Genomic DNA, 18,828 nt, shown 5'->3' with positions numbered 1-18,828 from the left:
GGCACTAATGGCATTTGGTTCCAGACTATATTTGCAGCAAACGCCCTTGGAGAACAGATCATGTCTCCCTCCAGAGCAGAAGGGCAGGTTTGTTTGCTGCCCCAAAGAATAAAGGTACCATCTCCCTCTGAGGCCAAGTTTGGTCAGGGTTGCATAGATCCTGTTGAGGCAGATGGGGGTTTCCTGTGCTCAGGGTTCTTCGGTTTTGACACAAACCCTCATGTGCACAGCATTGCATTTGCCCACTTTGGAGGCATGGGGAAATGTAAATACAAAGCATAAGCTCTTAGGATGCTCTGAGAAAAGTCCTTTGTCCCTGTGCCTGGCAGGCCTGACCAACATCCTTAGAAGGATCTCAGGGTGTTAGCATATGCTTGCAAGGTTGGCCTTTGGCTGTGGTGCAGGAACTTGGAGCTGAGGGGGGTTCCCACCATCCCCAGAGTTGATAAGAGCAGCTCTGTGTGCCTAAACTGTGCACAAACAATGTGACTCGTGCTGAACACCTGCTTTCTTTCTGAGAGTCTGGAATTTTGGTATGTGCTATGCAGAGGCTGCCGACATGATCGGCCCCCCCAAAACCTTGGGTGCCGAGGCTCTCATGAGCTTCCCAGCTGGCAATGTTTCACGTGTGTGGTCACAACTTGTTACTGGGGGAAAGGAAGCATATTCTGTGTGGGCACTGGGAGAGGACTCTGGCACCTACAGCCTGGTTTCCCCTGCACTCACCCCACTGCCTTTTCCCTTCAGCATCCTTTCTCTGTGATAGACCACAGCCGGGGGTCTGACTATACACTGAGTCCTGTGAATCATCCGCGTGAATCACTGGACCTGGGGGTGGTCTTGGGGACTGTGACATAGTCTCTGACCCCAGAATCTCATGTCTTCTGTCTGCATGCATGAAACTGGGGTGGGCGAATGTTCATTTGAAGGAGGGGGAAATCTCAGACATTCCACAGTTTTTTGTTTTTTTTAAAAATATATCTTTATTGATTTCAGAGAGAGGAAAGGAGAGGGAGAGAGAGAGCTAGAAACATCAATGATGAGAGAATCATTGATCGGCTGCAGCCTGCAACCCGGGCATGTGCCCTGGCCGGGAATCGAACCCTGATCTCCTGGATCCTAGGTCAACGCTTAACCGCTGAGCCACGCCCGGCCGGGCTCCACAGTTCTTGGCAGTGATATCTCTTTGCCTTTCTCAGGACGTGTGTGGTGTGTGTGTGTGTGTGTGTGTGTGTGTAGGGGTGAATTCCAGGTCCAGGTCCACTTGGGTGTTACATGCCCTGCTCATGAAGCTTTGAGGGGCAGGTACCCGATCTAAGGGAGTCCAAGCAGAATCAAGTCTCTTTCTTCTCCTCTGGCCACAAACCAAGGACATGGGGCAGTCACCTTGTAATCATGAGTGTTAACTTAGAGATAGTGGGACCAAGAAACTGTGGGTACTGTTGCAGTGCCCAAAACCAGCTGGCCTTTTACCCTGGGCATGTGGTCTTGACCAGGAATCGAACCAGCAACCTTTTGGTGCACAGGATGTTGCCCACGCAAGCCACACCGACTGGGGCTATAACCGGTCAGTCTTAAAGCCAGTCAGCCCCTGGGTGATTTTAAGATTCTTGAGTTGATAAATGTTCTTTGCTGCTTAAGAGGGATTGGATAAGGGTTTTGCTCACTTGTAGCAGAGGAGTCCTAACTGATACAGATCACAGCTGTTCAGAGGTGCTGCAGCCTCCCATTGTGGTGTAGAGAACCAAGCCTCACCAAGTGGGCCCTTCTTCAGGAACCCTGAGACTAACAGCAACATAACCAGCCTTCCAGCAGCCAACAATATTAAAGCACCTCTTAAGTGCAGAGCAGCAGATAGGAGCTGAACCTGGTTCTATTTCAGGTGACTTCCAGCCTGTAGATGCTGTTTTGTGGCCGAGGTGCATATAGGAACATAGATCTTCACTTGAAGTGAAGTAGGGAGGATGTAACCGTAGCAACATGAGCTGAAGACCCAGCTGCTAGGACAGGGGTGGGAAACCATGTGGTCTGGGCCTGTCAAGGCAACTGCGGGCGGGACTCAAAATTCAACAAATCTAGGAGCTTTTTTCATTGATAATTTTTAAGTTGATAATTTTGTATGGCCCTCGAATGATGTTATAAATATCCAAATGGCCCTCGGCAGAAAAAAGCTTCCCCCCCCCCCCCCCCCCCGCTAGGAGAAGAGGAGGTGGTTTGAAGCGAGGGAGCTCCGAGCCACTTTTAGCTCTGTGCCCAGAGATGGGTATCCTGTGTGTCCCCACCACACTTCCTGGCTGGCCGTGGGGGGCGGCTTTGCTTTTCCCGTGCTAGCCTTGTGCACGAGAACTTAGCCTCTATTGCGTCCCTCTGCACACTCTGGGGCAAAGCATTTGAATACTGGAAGTGAACATCGGAGGCTTCGCTTTGGTATCGGAACCCAGGTAACAAAGCTCAAAGGCTCTTCCAAGGAAAGCACTGGTGCAAAGGATGTTTCATGATTATATTTACATAATACTATAAATGACAATATCGTAAATGTTGAGGTATACACCTTTGTTGATTGAGCATCCTGAATTTATCAACACAGAATCTACAATGTACAAAATAAATTAATGGGGAACCCAACAGAACAGGATATGTTGCAAATATAATGTGCATCTCTAACTCGGTGAAGATAAAACAGCCAATATAAATATATATTTGGTGTAAGACACAGATACATAATTTGTACCAATCTCACAGAATTAATTCAATCAAAAACGAAATACTCATTACCTTATCTAACGAATGCAACAGAAATTACTCATTTGAAAATAAGCCTCTTTCCCCTCCCTGGCTTTATTTTCTTCCTAGCACCTGATGTACTGTATACGTATTTCTCTGTCATTGTATTGCCCGTCTCCCCACTAGATTATAAGCTCCCTGAGGGTGAGGTTTCTGTTTAATTTACTGCTACATGCGCGGAACCCAAAATTGGACATACAGTAGGGTGCCCAATAAATAAATATTAAATGAATGAATTTAAAACAAGCACATATTTAACCAATATAAAAATTGGTTTCTGCAGTGTCACTTTATACACTGACCTTATGTGAGAAACACTTAGCAGTGTCCTTACTTAACAGCTGTCTCTCTTCCCCGACTCTGTGGGCTAAGTCAATGTCCTGGGGTTGCCTGGGCACCGGATAACACCGGCTGTGGGCACGTGGCTGTTTTGGCCCATTGGCGCATCCCCAGGCGGGCTTTCCCTGTAAAGCAGAGTTGTACAGAAGGGAGGGAGGCTCACTCCAGCGTCCCTCTGAACTGCCGAGTGTATTGCTCCAGCTTCTGGGCCTCGGCCTGGAGGTGGCCCAGGGCTGCGGGGCTTGGGTGCTTGAGCACCGCGTGCTTGGTGGCCAGAGCCAGGTTCTTGAGCAGGCTGCAGAGGTGGCTGCTGCCACACAGGATCTCGTTGCGCACATCTCTGTCCTGGGTCTCCTTGCACAGCGTGTCCACCAGCTTCTGCCCGATCATGATGACCAGCTTGCTCTGCACAACGAGGATCTCGGGGCGCTGGCCGTGGCCCAGGCTGCTGTGAAAGGCACCGATGGCTTTGAAGAGCGCCCCGAAGTAGAGCCGGCAGTGCTCCGAAAGGTGGACCTTCGTCTCGGGATCCTGCCGACACCCCGCTCGGGCCGCGGGGGAGGTGGGGTCCTGGGGAAGGGGAAGGAAAGAGAGATAAGGGGCGGATTCCATCAACAGCTTGTGCTTCGCTCCCTTTGCCTGTTTTTGTTCAATTTGGTAGACTTTTATAAGAAAAAGTGCAATTTTGTGTGGGAAGCCCCCTAGGGCAACATTTGCCTAACAAATTAATGTTAATGTTTTCAAAGCACTGTTATATAAAAACTATAATATATTGGATGTCCCAAAAATGTATACACGCTTTGAATAATTATAAAGGCAGTGTTTGTACTTCAACTGTGTTTTCAAACTTCCAGTAGCATTTTAGGATGAATCTCCTTTGTTCAAAGCTTAGTCTGGCTGAGAAGAAAGAAACATCAATTGAGCTGTCAGCTGTTAAAGTGTGTGTATAGCCCTGGCTGGTTTGGCTCAGTGGTTAGAGTGCTGGCCGGTCAACCGAAGGGCCCTGGGTTTGATTCCGGCCAAGGGCATGTACCTCGGTTGCAGGCTCCAGCCTCAGGGGCATGTGTGGGAGGCAACCAATCGATGTCTCTCTCTCACATTGATGTTTCTCTCTCTCTCCCACTCTCTCTGAAAAGCAATGGAAAAAATATCCTCAGATGAAGATTAAAATAAATAAAAAATAATAAAGTGTGTATACATGTTCTGGGGACACCCTGTATATAATCTTACATATTTTATACAAATATATGAAATCTTAGTCCATTCTCTCAACAAACCATCGGAAACCCATTCTAAGAAGCACACTGACAATGACGAATTTTATAACTTTCAAAAATGCAAGAAAACTTGACGGTGAGATTCAAATGTTTCCTCAAAGAACAGGTTTTAAAGGATTTAAAAAATCCTTTCTAACTCCAGTTCAGAAGTAGAGCCTGAACCTCAAAAATTTTTAGAAGTAATCAAAATATGCTGACCTACCTGCCTTAATACGAAAAGATTTCTCTTGCTCGCTAGTCAGGTTTCACCTGGAGTTTTACTTTCATGAATTTTGTTTTCTGGAATATGGAACCAATGTTCCCCTAAAGTCTACCCACTGTGGAAAGATTCTCAGCATCCAACATACTGGCGGCCACTCCAGGTAACAACCAAAAGCCCCGCTGTCAGGTTATAGGTGAGGGGACTGAAGCTCCCTGAAGAAAGGAGACTGTCCAGAGTCATTCGATGAGCAAAATAAAGATCTGGAGGCCTAGGCCAAGTCAGCGGAGCCTGAAACTCATTCTTTCCATTAAACTGTGCACTCTCTCACTGACCTATGATCTCAAAACGCCAGAAGCCCTCAGACAGTGGCATGGTCTGACTGTGTCGTCCCCAAATCCGTATGTTAAAACTCTGCCCTCCAGTGTGAAGATGTGAGGACATAGTGCCTTTGGGGCGTGAATAAGATCAGATGCAGTCCTGTGGGTGGGTCCCCATAGATGGGATTAGTGCCCTTCTAGGGCTCAGGAGGAGCTTGCTTGCCCTCTCTGCTCCCTGCAACGTGAGGGCACAGCAAGAAGACAGGCCGAGACCTGGGAGACAGCTGTCCCCAGAACCTGACCATGCAGGCACCCTCGTCTCCAACTTCTAGCCCGCAGGGCTGTGAGAAATAAATGTCTGATGTTTATAAGCCACCTAGTCTACAGGACTCTGTTAGAGCAGCACACAGATTAAAATAGACAGGCAAAGGGAAGAAGAGATGGGGGTGCTGGCTGAGATGGATCCCTGGGGGCAGGGAGCACAAGAAGGATGCAGCGGAGGCTGGAACAAAAAGCAACAACCTCGATGTTGGAATGTTGGCAGCTTAGCCTGAAAGTGTGAAGTGCAGGTAAATAAAAATGTGCCAGGACTCTCATCTCAGGGGGTTGGACTGTGTGGAGATGTTCCTGGTTATCTATCACACTGACCAGGGAGCACTTCCCGCAGTTAGAGGGCAGGGGCTAGGGGTGCTGAGTGCCACCCACACAATGCACAACTGTCCCCCAGTGGTCAGTGGTACCCCAGCCCCACTGAGAAGCACTGTTCGTCTAAAGCAGTGATTTCCCAAGTGTGGCCCATGGACCTGCTGCATCAGCCTCACTGGGAACTTGTTAGATAAGAAATTCTTGCTCCCACCCCAGACCTACTGAGTCAGAAACTCTAGGAGTGGGGCCTCTGGGTTTTAAGAAGCCCTACAGGAGACTGTAGTGCACTCTCAAGTGTAGAGGCGCTGGTCTCAGGTGTACTTCACGTTGAACAAAAGAGCATGGCTTTCAGCCACCTGGCAGGGCCAAAGACAGGTGCTTGAGGCTCGGAGACCTGCGTACCAGGAGGCCTGGCTTCTGGGCCTCTTTAGCCTCTGAGAAGGCAAATGATCTTGTCCACATGACTGGTCATCGCTGTCCCTCCCCCTCCTACCCCTCCCCAGCCAGGGGATAAACTGGTTCACTGCTTCCCAGGCTTCCCTGATTCAAAGAAAACCTTCACAGTCATGCCCTTCCTGCCTTCATCTTCAAGTCAACTTGCTTAATCTTTGTCTTTTTTTTTTTAAATCCTCACCTGAGGATATTTTTCTTATTGCTTTTCAGAGAGAGTGGAAGGTGGGGGGAGAGAGAGAGAGAGAATCGACTTGAGAGAGACACATCGATTGGTTGCCTTCTGCACGTGCCCCGACCAGGGCTGGGGATTGAGCCTGCAACCGAGGTACGTGCCCTTGGCCAGAATCGAACCAGGGACCCTTCAGTCTGCAGGCTGATTCTCTAACCACTGAGCCAAACCCGCTAGGGCTTAATCTTTGCCTTTAAATGGAGCAGCTTATATTAATTTAAAGGGAACTTTTTAAATTGGTAAATGGAAGATTGCTGTGATTTGCCACCAAGAAAAGGCCATCAATAAAAATAAACACAATGATAACATCTTCGATTAAAAAAAAAAAGAACATCAAGTGTCAAAAGATGCTGAAGATACACAGGCCCCCAAACCCAAAGGGCCTTTCAGTTGACATCAGAGGCCGTAAGAGGGAATGCCAAAGGGAATGTGAGCCCGTGGACTCACTGCCGCGTTGGCACCGCCTGTGGTGGACAGGCAGAGCAGCTGGCGTTAGTTCACGAATGGTTACAGACCACCTTCTCCACCCTGGGGCTCACTGAACCCATCCATCTCCAGGGTCCCTTCCAGCATGAAAAGGAAAACCATCACAAAAACCAAGTCTCCTCCCCAGTGGGTCATGGCTATATGCTGAATGACTCACAGCAGGAAACATCTCCAGGGAGGAAGCAGCTGATTGCAGGGTGAGCGGTCTCGCTTACCTGTGTTTCTAAGTCTTTGCTTCCGTCCAGCCTTTGTTCCAGGATGGGTTTCACTTTCTCCTCCAGGTTAGGCAACTTCTGAAAAAGACAAATGCTTTGAATCACCCCCTTGAATGGTTTTTATGGTTTTTATAGGACCCGATGGCTCTATAAGTCCACTCTGCATTCTGAGCACTCCTCTTCAGGTTTCTGCTCTGTGCACTGATGCCTTTTTCAGCAAAGGACACTCTGGCCGCCCAAGGGCTGGATTGTGTCTACTGATATGGCCTAGTATAATGACATACAGGTCCTTTTTATTTTAGATTTGTATATATACATATTTATTTATTTAATTGGGAAATGAAAACCATCCAAGTTTCTAGCTTGTCTAGAGTATGTCAAACCTCATACAGAACAAGGCATTTCAGCAGGATACCAAGATACCAAAACTGGGCTGAACAGCCCCCCGGTGACCTGCTGGGCTTCCTGAGACTCGCAATCCTTGAACCGAATGCTCTGTCTCTACAGTGTCTGAACTCATGCAGCAGTTTTTCTAAGAGCACCTGGAGTCTCAAGGCTGCTTAGACCACACACAGTTTGGAAGAGTGTGTACACTGCCTTCTTCTGTTTCTAAGAAACACACTAACATTGACTAAATTCATAGTTTTCGAAAATGCAAGAAAATTTGATGGTAAGATTAAGAAACTGGCTCAAAGAATGGGTTTCAAAAGAATTTTCAAGTCCTTTCTCATCTTAGTGTCAGAGGTGAACCCCAAACCCTCAAATTTCCAGAAGACATCCTATCTGCCTTCATTTAAAATTTTCATCTTACTTCTTAATAAGATTTCATCTAGAATTTTACTTCCATAAATTTTATTTTTTTGGAAAGTGGAACCAGTGTCTCCCAAAGCCTATACAGCTACTGAAAGATTCTCAGGGTCTGACTTGTTGGCGACTATGCCAGATAAATACAAGAAGCCCTTCATGTCACACAACTCTGGTCTCTGGTCTCCAACTCACCTTCTCACAGACATTGGTGCAGTTTTTCCTGAGCAGGTCAGGGCAGAATCTGCTGTCCCCCTGTTTAGTACCAGGCGCACTCCGTTGGTAGGATTCCATTTCCCTTCGGGGAAGCTGGATGCATTTTGCAAGCTTGAATTCTGCGTTTGGGGTCAAGGGCACGGTCTCTTCCTCTTCACAATTCTGCTTGAAAAGGAGCCTCCCGTTGGCAATGACCATGGAGGCAAACCTCTTGATGTCTTCTGGAACCATCCGCGCCACCAAGACAAATCTTTCCAGGTCATCCAGGTTGTTCTGGACTTTGTCAGACACAAGGACGTCCAGGGACCAGTTGCAGCCATCCAGGCCCTCCTTGGTCTCCAGCAGGATGTGGTAGGAGTTGGAGATGGTCTGCAGCTGCTCCCTAATTCTGGCCTGAAGGTTGCTGTTGGGGAGGCTACAGGCTGCCCCACAGACCCCATGGGCGAAATCCAGAAATTCTCTCAGGGATCCTTCGATGTGGTTGGTGGCCCTGCGGATCGAGTCGATGTTGGCCTCCAGAGAGTCTCTGAGCCTCCACTTACTGCTCACGAAGGACATCAAGCCCGCGACAGAGCTGGCCACCTTGTGCTGGAGAGCCGTTACCGTCCTTTTGGCCACGTCCAGGTCCAAGGAGAGCTCCTTCGAGGACTCCTCGGAGGAGGAGCTAGACACAGAGTCGGTGGACGTGGTGGAACAGGAAGAAGTGACACTGGCCCTGCTGTCGGAACTGTTCACAGATAACCTGTCCGGCTCAGGAGAGGGCCACGTGGCCTGCCTGGAGAGCCAGGTGCCGGGGGGCTCCGCGGCCTTCTCTGAAGCCCCATCAACTTTCCCCTGCTCTTTTCTGGCCCGAGGGGCACTTGGCACAGCTTTAGGGATATCATAGATGTTTGGCGTGGTGTTCTGCTGTTCCACGCGGGGAATCAGAAAGCTGGAAGGAACTTTGTAACTGACACTGCCATCCGAAGGGGTGGTGCCCCTGGGTGCTGGAATGTGGCACGCAGGGATTTCTGGAAGGCTGAGGTTTTTCTGCACCCGCACGTTTTCACACAGGTGTGGAGCGAGGGACCTCGCTCTGCTATTTGGAGGACTGTGGAAACTGGACATGTGGGGCCCCGATTCTTCCACGAAGCTCCTTAGAGACACATTTTTCACATTAGCTTTTCCTGCAGTCACTGGAGTGTCATAAACCCACTCTGATTTCTGAGGGTTTGGCAGTGTTTTGTAGCAGGCTTTCCTTAAGGAGACTGTTGATGTCACAGGAACACTCTGCCTCTGTGGAGAACCACACAGTCACCCAGCTTAGTAGCAATAAAAGAGGTGTGAGCAGCTCATTTGACAAATGTGTATTATACTGAGGATCTGAAGTGCTGGGCACTGTGCTGATCACCATGGCCCTGCTCAAGATTCTTTAGTGGCTCCCCAGTGCCACTGTCACTCGAGGCCCTTCAGTGTGGTTCCACTCTCCTTTTGAGCCTCCCTTCTTCCCGCTTCCATCATGTTCCCCACCTCACTTGCCACCCCCCCCCCGTAGGTCCAGCTACCCAGGCTGCTTACCTTTCCCTGAATGCAGAATGGTCCCTTTGACTGCAATATTTAATTTCACCCAAACTGGTCCCCCTGCTCTAAATGCCCTCCCAACCCTTTCCTTTCCACCTAACAAACTCCTATGCATCCCTTGGGACATTGCTGAGATGCCACCTCTCCTGTAAGGCCTTCCCTGATCACCTTGGGCATGGGTATATCTATTGTACACATGTGACAGAATCCAAGGGTAAACACGGATGACCCAGATTTCAAATTAAGGCCTTTCCCCTACATACAAATAAAAAACAACTTTAACACAACCTGTCTCGGAGGTCTATGATAATAAGAAGCATTTCTCTAGGGTCTCTGAGCCCTTGCTCTGTGCCCAGCACTGCCTTGAGCCCCTCACCGGGACTCCCTCATGCTTGCACTGGGTCTGTAATAGAAACGGAGGCTGCAGAAGCGGGAGGACTTGCCCCAGCCACACAAGCCGCCCTGCTCCTACACCCCACTGCAGCGAGGGCCTCGGTGAAGTGAGGTCTGCCACGAGGAACTCGCAGTGAGCATTTCGACCAAGCTAATAAAAGTCTGTGCATGCTTCATACATCGAATTTCAGCACCCGGTCATACTTACACTGGGCTGGCTGGTCTGGAGACCATGTCCCGCCCTTTTGGGGCTGGGAGGTATGTCATATAACTGCTGCTTCTCTGGCTCCTGGGGAAAGACCACAAAGCAGGACAATGTAGGATTTTCCTTCCTGAAGGCCACCCATCGCAAACGCTCCCACACCAGTGTTTTCTCCAAGCAAAACCACAAATTACTGAGGACTTGGGACTCTCGGTCACCGTGTTCTGTGGGGGAGGTTTACGCCCCACAGTGGGTATCTTTTCAACAGTGGACTCTGTGCATTGAAAAGATGCCTCCCAACCGAAGAGGGGACAAAGTGTAGCGAGAACGAACTGCGGTTGCCTGAGTTAAGAACGGTAACTCATCGCCTTCCGTTCCCCGGCCTTCAGACTGAAAGACCGAGAATAAACGAGGCTGGGGCCTCACATGTCCTCTGTCTTTCTTCTGTTTGTCCCAGTAGAAATTTTCCTGGGCTTGTTACTCACACATTCACCCTGCCAGTACTTAGGGAGCACCTGCTAACTATAGCCACTAAGCCAAATGACATGTATCCACCCAGCACTGAGCACAAGACACGGCAGCTGTCTAGATAATGCACATTTTTGTGCAGCAATTAGAAAAAATAGATATTAGGCTGTGAAAAACGGTCCCGTGCTCCAGAGCGAGCTGAGAGAGCACCAAGACAGGCTTTGCAAAGATGCAGAGAAAAAGTTAGGGTTTGCAGAGGGCCCCACTCAGGCCGAAACAGGAGTCTTTGGGGGCCCTGGCCGGGTGGCTCAGGTGGCTGGAGTGTCGTCCTGGACACCAAACGGTTGCAGGTTTGATCCTCAGTCGGGGTGTGTACAGGAGGCAACTGATCAATGAGCTTCTCTCACATCGATGTGTCTCCCTCTCTCCCTCCCTCTCTCTCTAAAAATCAATAAAAACATATCCTCAGGTGAGGGTTAAAAAAAAAGCATCTTTGGGGCTTGAGCGGGGCAGCAGGTGTGGTTAAAACTCCAGGTGATTCTGTCCACACTGAGGGAACAGGGACGGGCGCAGCCACAGGGGAGCTTGGATGGGCTAAGAACTGAGTGAAGTTGTTCTTTGAGTACAGGAAGCATGCCTCACAGATTTGATGTGCCAGTTACTTACAAATAAGTAAAAAAAAAAAAAAAAAATCACCTGAAATTCCCTCCCCCAGAGGCGACCAGTGTTAAGATAAGCAATGATGATGCTAAGACTGTGATGTACAGGGTGGGGCTAAAGTTGGGTTGCAGCTGTTTGTATGGAAAATTATACAATCATTAACAAAGGGTAACACAAGACTAAATGCTTCTTGTCCTCACGACTGTAAACCTACTTTTACCCCACCCTGTATATCCTGCAAAATATTATCCTTAAAAAGGCATGTATGTCTATGTGTATATGTGTGTGTGCATAGATATAAAGTATCTACTACAAATGAAGTTAAAACTTTAAAAATATTCAGCATTCAAATAGTCATAAAGTTCTCCTGTGCAGGCCTGAGCTCCCTGGGCGCGAAGCTGGCTTCTGAGTGGTGACATGAACTTTGGAGCCAGGAGCGGACAGATGCTCCAGAAGTCATCCCTGTGACACCAAGAATCCCACACTCTGGGTGGAGAGGCCCCCTGGGGAGCGGGGCCAGGGTCAGGGCTCACCTTCAGGGCTGGGCGGCCGCGGCCCTGGACTGGCACGTCGTACACAGCTGGCGACGGGGCCTGAGCAGGTCTGGGAATCGGGAAGACGGCCTTGCGGGGAAAAGGAACGGAGGGAAAGGAACGGTCACCGGGCGTATCCCGGCACACACGCTCTCTCCCACCTAGAGCTCCCCCGGTGCTGTTCTGCTGACCGACCGCCAACCCCCCGGCCCCCGCCCTGTGGCATTTACGCATCCGCGTCCGTGGGTCACACGTGCTGCAGCAACACCTACAGGAGCAAAGGGACTTTCCTGTGTGTGGATTTCTGGTGGGAGGAAGCCAGCTCAGAAGTGCCCAGTGCGTCTTGGGAAACGTAGGTTTGAGATGGCAATCAATTAAGGAACACATTCGAGAAGCATGGTTTCGAAAGGGTTAGGGGGACGGGGGGGAACTCCAGTTCAGGAACTAGTGGGTAAGAGAGCAATTTCATCAGGAGATCAGGACCCTTTTCACTTGAAACACTAAAGATTCCCTTCTCTGAATTTAAACCAAAATCAGATAGGTTCTTTATTTGGTGATTTAAAAAAAAAAGTAAGGCCAGAGAGTTGCATTAAGGAAGTTAGAACAAAAAGTAAAACAAAGCCCAAGACCGTGGTCACGCAGACGGGAAGTGACCAGGAGGAGGTGTGGGGGGCTCCTGGTGTCAGCTTTGTTCTATTGCTTTTTGGGGGGTTTTGTTTTTGTTTTGTTTTTTAGCTTTGTTCTATTTCTTGATCTGAATCCTAGTAACTGAGCTGTATCCTTAGGATTTGTAGGTTAAACTTTAATAAAAAAAATTAACGCAGAGTAGACAGTGTTGCCAGAGCCAGGTAAACGAAGGTCAAGGGGGTGCCGAGGGCTCTGCCCCTGGGCATTCCCAGTCGGGGGATGCAGACAGACATGCAGACACAAGGAAGCTTGAACCTCTGGTCTTCATGAGCCCTGTGACCTTGGCTGTCCCCTTTCCCCTCCCTAGGAATCAGTTTCCTTGTGTGTAAAGTGAAGGGCTGTCTAACCTAAGGGTCCACAGAGGTCCCTTCCAGCCATCGAGACGTCTGATGCTGACACACCGGCTCCTCTGTTGGCACAATGTGTAAAAATGACATGTCTCCACCATCTCAGTTTTTAATTTTTGGCCAACCTTAGTCGAGAGATGGGAGTGAAATGGATCTCTGGGCCGTGTTCCAAGCCCATTGGAAAACAGCTCAAAGCTAGTGGATTCACCCCGTTCTAGCAACACCACTTCTGCTCAGGGTGTTTCTGGGCAGCCCCAGACAGGGCTAACCACCGGATTACACAAGAGGGGAGATGGCGGCCTGCTCTGCAGATTGGAAGACTCCTCACTGTTTATCTGTTCCATGTCTTCGGTTCCTTCCTTCTTGTGTAGAAGAAGCGGTAAAATTACTTAGAAACAGTACAACTGGAGGTGACATCAGAAATGATACGGTCCACAGCTCTCGTGACACAGAGGAAAAAGAAAGCAGGGAGGGGAGCTGGGAGGGTTGTGACCGCCTAGCGTGATCGTGGCTGCCCAGAAGCCAAGGGACCCAGGACTCCTGATTCCTCGCCACAGATGGTGCTCCAAGACCCCCGAGCACAGAGAAGGCAATAAAAAGGGGTGAGGGTGGGGGAGCAAAAATGTAGACATGGCAGCCAGAGAGGGAACCTCAGCAGGGATAGAAGGTAGGAAAGTTCCCCAGGGGTTTTACTGGGTCCACCTCAGAAAGCTGACCACAGTGGCGGGGAGCCCTGGTCTGTGAATCCCCAGCAGTGGCTGTGGTTCCCACTTGACTGCCGCAGGCCACACGGGCCAGGCTCGACCTCAGCCACACTTCACCTAAGGACAAATCTCATGGCTAACGTCCTGGCCCTTCTTTGTAGACAGTAAACCCAGCCTCCGTTTTACACCAGGTGTCAGTCTAGCCCTTGAAGTCATGGTTAGGAAGCCTTGTGTTGTAACTGGTCGCTCCGTCCGTTCAACGCGTTTAGTGAGCAGCACGTCGGGTGTTAGGGATACGTGGTGCACTGGGGACAGTCCCCTCTATTTTCCTTTTAGGAAGGGTTGAAATGGCGTTCGTTGTTTTGTTTTCTTTCGTCACTTTGAAAAGAAACTCAAAATAACGTCAGCCAAGGCCCCTTGTTTTTCCTGGAGGCACCACCAGGGAGGCCCTGCTCCAACCGAGCTGCTCAGTGGGCAGCTGGGCACGCCGGGCTGAGCTTCGGGCCGGCTGTTCCAGAAAAGCGACCTGGGGTCCACCCCAGGGGCCGCTGCAGGGGGCACAGCCAGCTTCCTTCTGGTGTTTGCAGCCAGTGCCCTGGGACAGCTGCCTGGTTCTCTGCCTGGCAGCCCAGGGAGTTAGAAAATCTGCAGTATTCAGTCTTCTAAGGCATCAACACCTTCCTGTTGGAAGGTGGTGTTGGAAGCTGGTGTGGAGGCGGCCTCGGTCATAAGCATGATGTTCCTGGGTCCCCAGGACCTCACCAGGGAGCGGGCGTTCCAGGACACAGGCCTCATCGGGGCCTCTGCCCAGAGCTGTGGCCAGGTGGAACGTGTCATTGGAGCTAAAAGCAAAGTGCGCAGTGGAGGGAAATGCGCGCGGTGACCGAGGACCTTGACAATCTGTCCTGCGTCCCTGACACTTCATTATTCTCTTTCTCCTGTCTTGTTTTAATTCCTTTCCTTCTAAAAAATGTTTTTTATTCTGCATTTACTGAGTGCTTCTTTGTCTCTTTTAAAAAAATTTCTAGTTTTAAAAACTGCAGAGGTAATGCAAGTTCTATGCTATAACACACGTCAATTCCTTTCATTTGGAAGTATGCTCACCTGCTTTGGAAAGCTTAGCATCTTTTCACAGACAATTCTGGCTCTGGCAGGTGGGTCAGGGAATTCGTAGACTTGGACTGTGGGTGCCGGGGGTCCCTCCACCCAGCTCTTCATTGGCTCATACACGGGGCCTGGAGACTGGGGGCCGAGCAGGGTGGGCACCTGGTAGGTCTCCTCCAAGTCAGTGAGCGCTTCTTCCAGGCCTCTCAAGAAAGGGAGACAGGGCCTGTCTGCGGGGCCCTCCTCGAGGATTTGGAGGCGGTTGGCAGGGGCCAGGCCTTGCCTCCCATGGAGTAAGCACCTCCACCAGCCCTCACTTTCCGGCACATTTTGCTCCAGAATGGTCACGATGTCTCCTTTGCAGAAAGCCAGCTCATCAGAGCAGTCAGGGTAGTTGTCATAAAGTGCCTTGGCCAAGAGTGCCTGGGGTGGGAGGGGGGAAAGAAGTCATTGTTATTACCACTGCCAACGAGCCCTGTACCAACGCTGCTCACTCAGGCACGCAGGGCACTTCACAGCTGCTGCCGCATCTCCCTTCCTCGTCCCCAGAGGCTCGCGGCCCTGCTCCTTGCCTGATTCATTCCTACCCATCCGCGGGGTCTCAGGTGACATGCCACATTCTCAGGGAAGTCTTACCTGCACCCTGAGACCAGGTCCAATCTCCCTGATATGCGCTCATGGCCCTGACTTAGTTTGTGGTAACTATGCCCCATGAGGTTATATCGTCGAGTGACTTCCTAGCTGTGTACCCTTGAGCACACTGGCCACTCAGTTTCCTTGTCTGTAAAATGCGAATAATAGTAATTTCTTACCTCATGGTGTTATTGTGAGAATTAAACGGACAATATGTATATAAAGCTCATTGAAGTGCAAGCACCCTGGCACTCAGTGAGTGTTCAGTAAAGCTGGACTGTTACTGTCATAATTATGATATAGCTCTTTGTCTGGTTCCTGCTATTTTTCCCTGAATTGGACTGGAAGTCTCGTGTCTGCTGGGACCATATCTCGCTTATTTGCTGCTCAGTCCCCAGAGTCAAGCATGGGCCCAGGTGCATAGGAAATGCTATAAAATATCTTCACTAATTCATGAATGATGAAATAAAGACACAGGGGGTTAGTGATTTGTCTGTGGTGACACAGCCAGGATCAAACCCCAGTCTGTTTCCCTAGTTCTCAGACAGGTATTCTTTCCGTAAGCCAGATGCTTCTCCAAAAAAAATAAAAAATCACTTTAGAACTTTCTGCTGTAATTAAATGAAGGCAGTTTGTTTCTGTGAGTTTAACACAATCGCCCCCCGTATGATATCAATGCATGTCCATTACAGGAGAATTATGAAATATAGATCCCAGTGCACAGTAGGCGCTCACTGGCTACCTGGGGAGCTGATGGCTGGATAAGGGGGAGTCATGTGATGCCCCAAAGTCAGGTCTTTGGGAGGGAAAGTGACACAGGCACCCAGATGACAGCTCTTAATTCTCTTGAGAGGAGGGGAAGCGGGAAGCTCTCTGTGAGGGCTTTTAGTGAGAATGACCACCGAGACATCCAGAAGGTGGACCTCAGGGCCTGGCTGGTCTGCACACCCAGTTCCTATCCCTTGAATGTGCTGGGAGCAGGTTTCAGGTGAATGTGGGGGCTCAGCCTGGAGAATCCAGGGGAGATCAAGCATTTAGAGGGAACAGGGTTTAGAATCTTATCAAGAGTGTTGGTTAAAGGTTAAGACTTAGTGACATTACATTCTACTTCATAAGTTTTTTCCAGTTAAAGAGCCAAATACTTTCTGTTCGGTAGGAAAAGATAACCCAGAAGATTATGGTTTATTACCTTGTCAGACTTTAACCAGATTGGTACCTAGCCCTTTATTAAACTGCCTACAAATACCGAGATTCTCAAATGCTCTCTGACCTGGTTTTCACATTTGCCTGGTTCCCTCATTAAATGAATCAATTTATCAAAATCTTTGATATGAGTTCATTTTCTATTTGCATGAGAGTCATGATTTTACCTTTTGGAAAACTGTACATTGTCCACACTGGGAAGAAAAGGGAACATAAAAACATAGTTTTTGACCAACCATCACAGCTGCCATGAAATATATTTAAAAAGCCAGCACATGTCTAGAAATAAGGCCGCGTGTATTCAGGTGGAGCAGCTGCTGTGACATGGCAGCCATGTGGAAGGCCCAGGTCGGCTCCAGCTTAGCTGTTGGGTTTGCCTATTGTGAAAGGCAGGGCGCTTTCCCAGAGAACAATGGGCTGGTATGGTCATCCACCCGGCGGGCACCCACAGCTGTCTAAGATGGCCAGGCTTACTCTGCAGACACGGTAGACTTGGCACTTTCAGCCTGCTGTCTCAAGAGCAGCAGCCCACATCTTAAACTCCCAGCAAAGGAAAACTGGAAATATGTTGCTGTAACATGATCCCCCGCAATATGGTATTTTGTTATAATTGGCAGGGGCTGTCACTGGACACCTCATGCAATTAACTTCTCAAAGTTTTAATAACAAAGACCATCAACGTTTATTTTACAAAGCAAAGAATTAAACACACCTGAGAAGTCCTGGGGCGTTACCTATAAAGAGGAGATAACAGTGGACTTGATTGAGTGGGGACCTATTCTGTGTTGGGTGCATGGAAGTCATTATATCCTTTAATTCCCAGAAGCCTTGGGGGTAGGTTTTCTTATTGCCATTTTATGGATGAAGAAACTGAGGGTCAGAGAGAGCAAATGAACTACCCAGGGTCACTTGGACTCTGCTCCCCTCACATCCATTACTGCATCCATTCCCTTATAATCCATTCTCCATTCTCCAGACACCAGGCAGAATGATATTTTATACACATATATCTGATTATGTTGACCTCTTGTTTAAAAACCTCCAGTTGCTTAGAACTGCGCTTAGAACAAAACCTAAATTCCCCACTTGATCGCCCTGCCTGATTGGCCTCCTGGCCCACTACTGTTAGTTTCCCTCCAGCCACACTGTTTTCTTACTTACACACTAAGTAAGCTTGCGTCCACCTCAGGACCTTTGTTCTTGCTACTCCTGAGGGAACACGTTTCCTTCAGATCTGCATGACTGGGCCCTCCTCCCCCGGGAGATCCGAAGAGGTGCCCCCCGACCATCCCCTAAGGCTACACTCCTCCTCCCCACCCACTCAGGACTCCGAGATGATAATCCTTTAGGAGTGTGGGGGGTGGGGCACGCCAGCCTTGCACGCTCGTGGAGGAACACGAAACGGAGCACCAAACATTTACCTCGCACCTCTGTCTCTGGCACTGCGCAAACCACAAGCCTCGGCCAAGGAGTCTCGTAACAACTGCAGTTGTCACTGAGGCCACTCACAAGGTATTTTTCAATAGGGTGTTAATTTGGAAATGTTTTTGCAAATATTTAAGAGATGGGAAAGGACATATATTTCTATTCTTATTCCCTGTGGGCCCACAGATGATTCTGGGTACCATGGAAGAAAGCTTCTTAGCCAAGTTCCAAAAAGGGCATTTCCCTCAAATGCCCACCTTCATACGACAGCTGGCAGAGGAGAACAGGAGACGAAAAAGCATTTGGGAGGAAGGAGGGGAAGGAGCTTAGGGAGACAAGGCAAGGAAGGCGAGGTTCCTGCTCTCATGGTGGTGATCGCCTCTCTGGGGCGACCCTCCTGCAGCCGGGAGATGCAACATGCTCAGCTACGTTGAATCAGCAATGAGCCCCGGGAGTAAAAAGTTATAATTGGAGAATTCTGGGACGCCATTCACTCATGCATTCATTCATGCATTCATTCATTCACTCACTCATTCATTCATTCATTCATTCATTCATTCATTCATTCATTCATTCATTCACTCACGCATCCACTCACTCATCAGGACGGTGCCGAGCATCTCTACGCACCCGCTGCGGTGCTGGAGACATGGTGAACACAGCAGTTCCCGCTCTCACACCACCGCCCATCCTAGCGGAGGGCACCAACTCCGATAAAAAATGCATGCGGCTGACAAGTCAGAAATAGCACACGCTGTAGCTGTTTCAAATCCTCTGCCATCTGGGAACTGGGAACCCCTTAAGTTCAAGGCCTCCCCTGGATGTTGCCGCTTCTGCGTTGAGACCAGTGAACTCTCTCTCGTGTGTCTTTCTTTGCAGGGCGAGGGGCCCGGACTCGGCACCCCAGGGGCCAATGCGGGGAGAAAGCGCTTTGATCATCTT

General features: G+C 49.4%; 1 protein-coding gene across 1 annotated transcript; it reads right to left on the bottom strand.

The window, feature by feature from the left end:
• Positions 1-3,282: 3,282 nt before the first annotated feature.
• CASS4 (Cas scaffold protein family member 4) lies at positions 3,283-18,576 on the bottom strand. The gene is made up of 7 exons (XM_087819320.1): positions 18,517-18,576; positions 14,626-15,048; positions 11,784-11,873; positions 10,129-10,209; positions 7,947-9,242; positions 6,948-7,025; positions 3,283-3,693 (listed from the first exon to the last, which is right to left on the bottom strand). Exons 1-7 carry the CDS (start codon positions 18,574-18,576, stop codon positions 3,283-3,285), a joined length of 2,439 nt encoding a protein of 812 aa, XP_087675446.1.
• Positions 18,577-18,828: the final 252 nt, after the last annotated feature.

This window comes from Miniopterus natalensis, chromosome 7 (assembly GCF_054644295.1).
Source record: "Miniopterus natalensis isolate mMinNat1 chromosome 7, mMinNat1.hap1, whole genome shotgun sequence".
NCBI lineage: Eukaryota > Metazoa > Chordata > Mammalia > Chiroptera > Miniopteridae > Miniopterus > Miniopterus natalensis.
The sequence above is the reverse complement of the archived record's forward strand: the minus strand, read 5'-3'. Positions and strand labels throughout refer to the sequence as shown.

Coding starts and splice junctions, on each gene's coding strand:
- CASS4 (XM_087819320.1), bottom strand. CDS start 18,576: ATGGGCGGTGGTGTGAGAGCGGGAACTGCTGTGTTCACCATGTCTCCA. Junction 9,243..10,128: donor TCCAGACCAGCCAGCCCAGT/GTAAGTATGACC, acceptor GGTTCTCCACAG/AGGCAGAGTGTTCCTGTGAC. Junction 7,026..7,946: donor GCACCAATGTCTGTGAGAAG/GTGAGTTGGAGA, acceptor TGTCTTTTTCAG/AAGTTGCCTAACCTGGAGGA.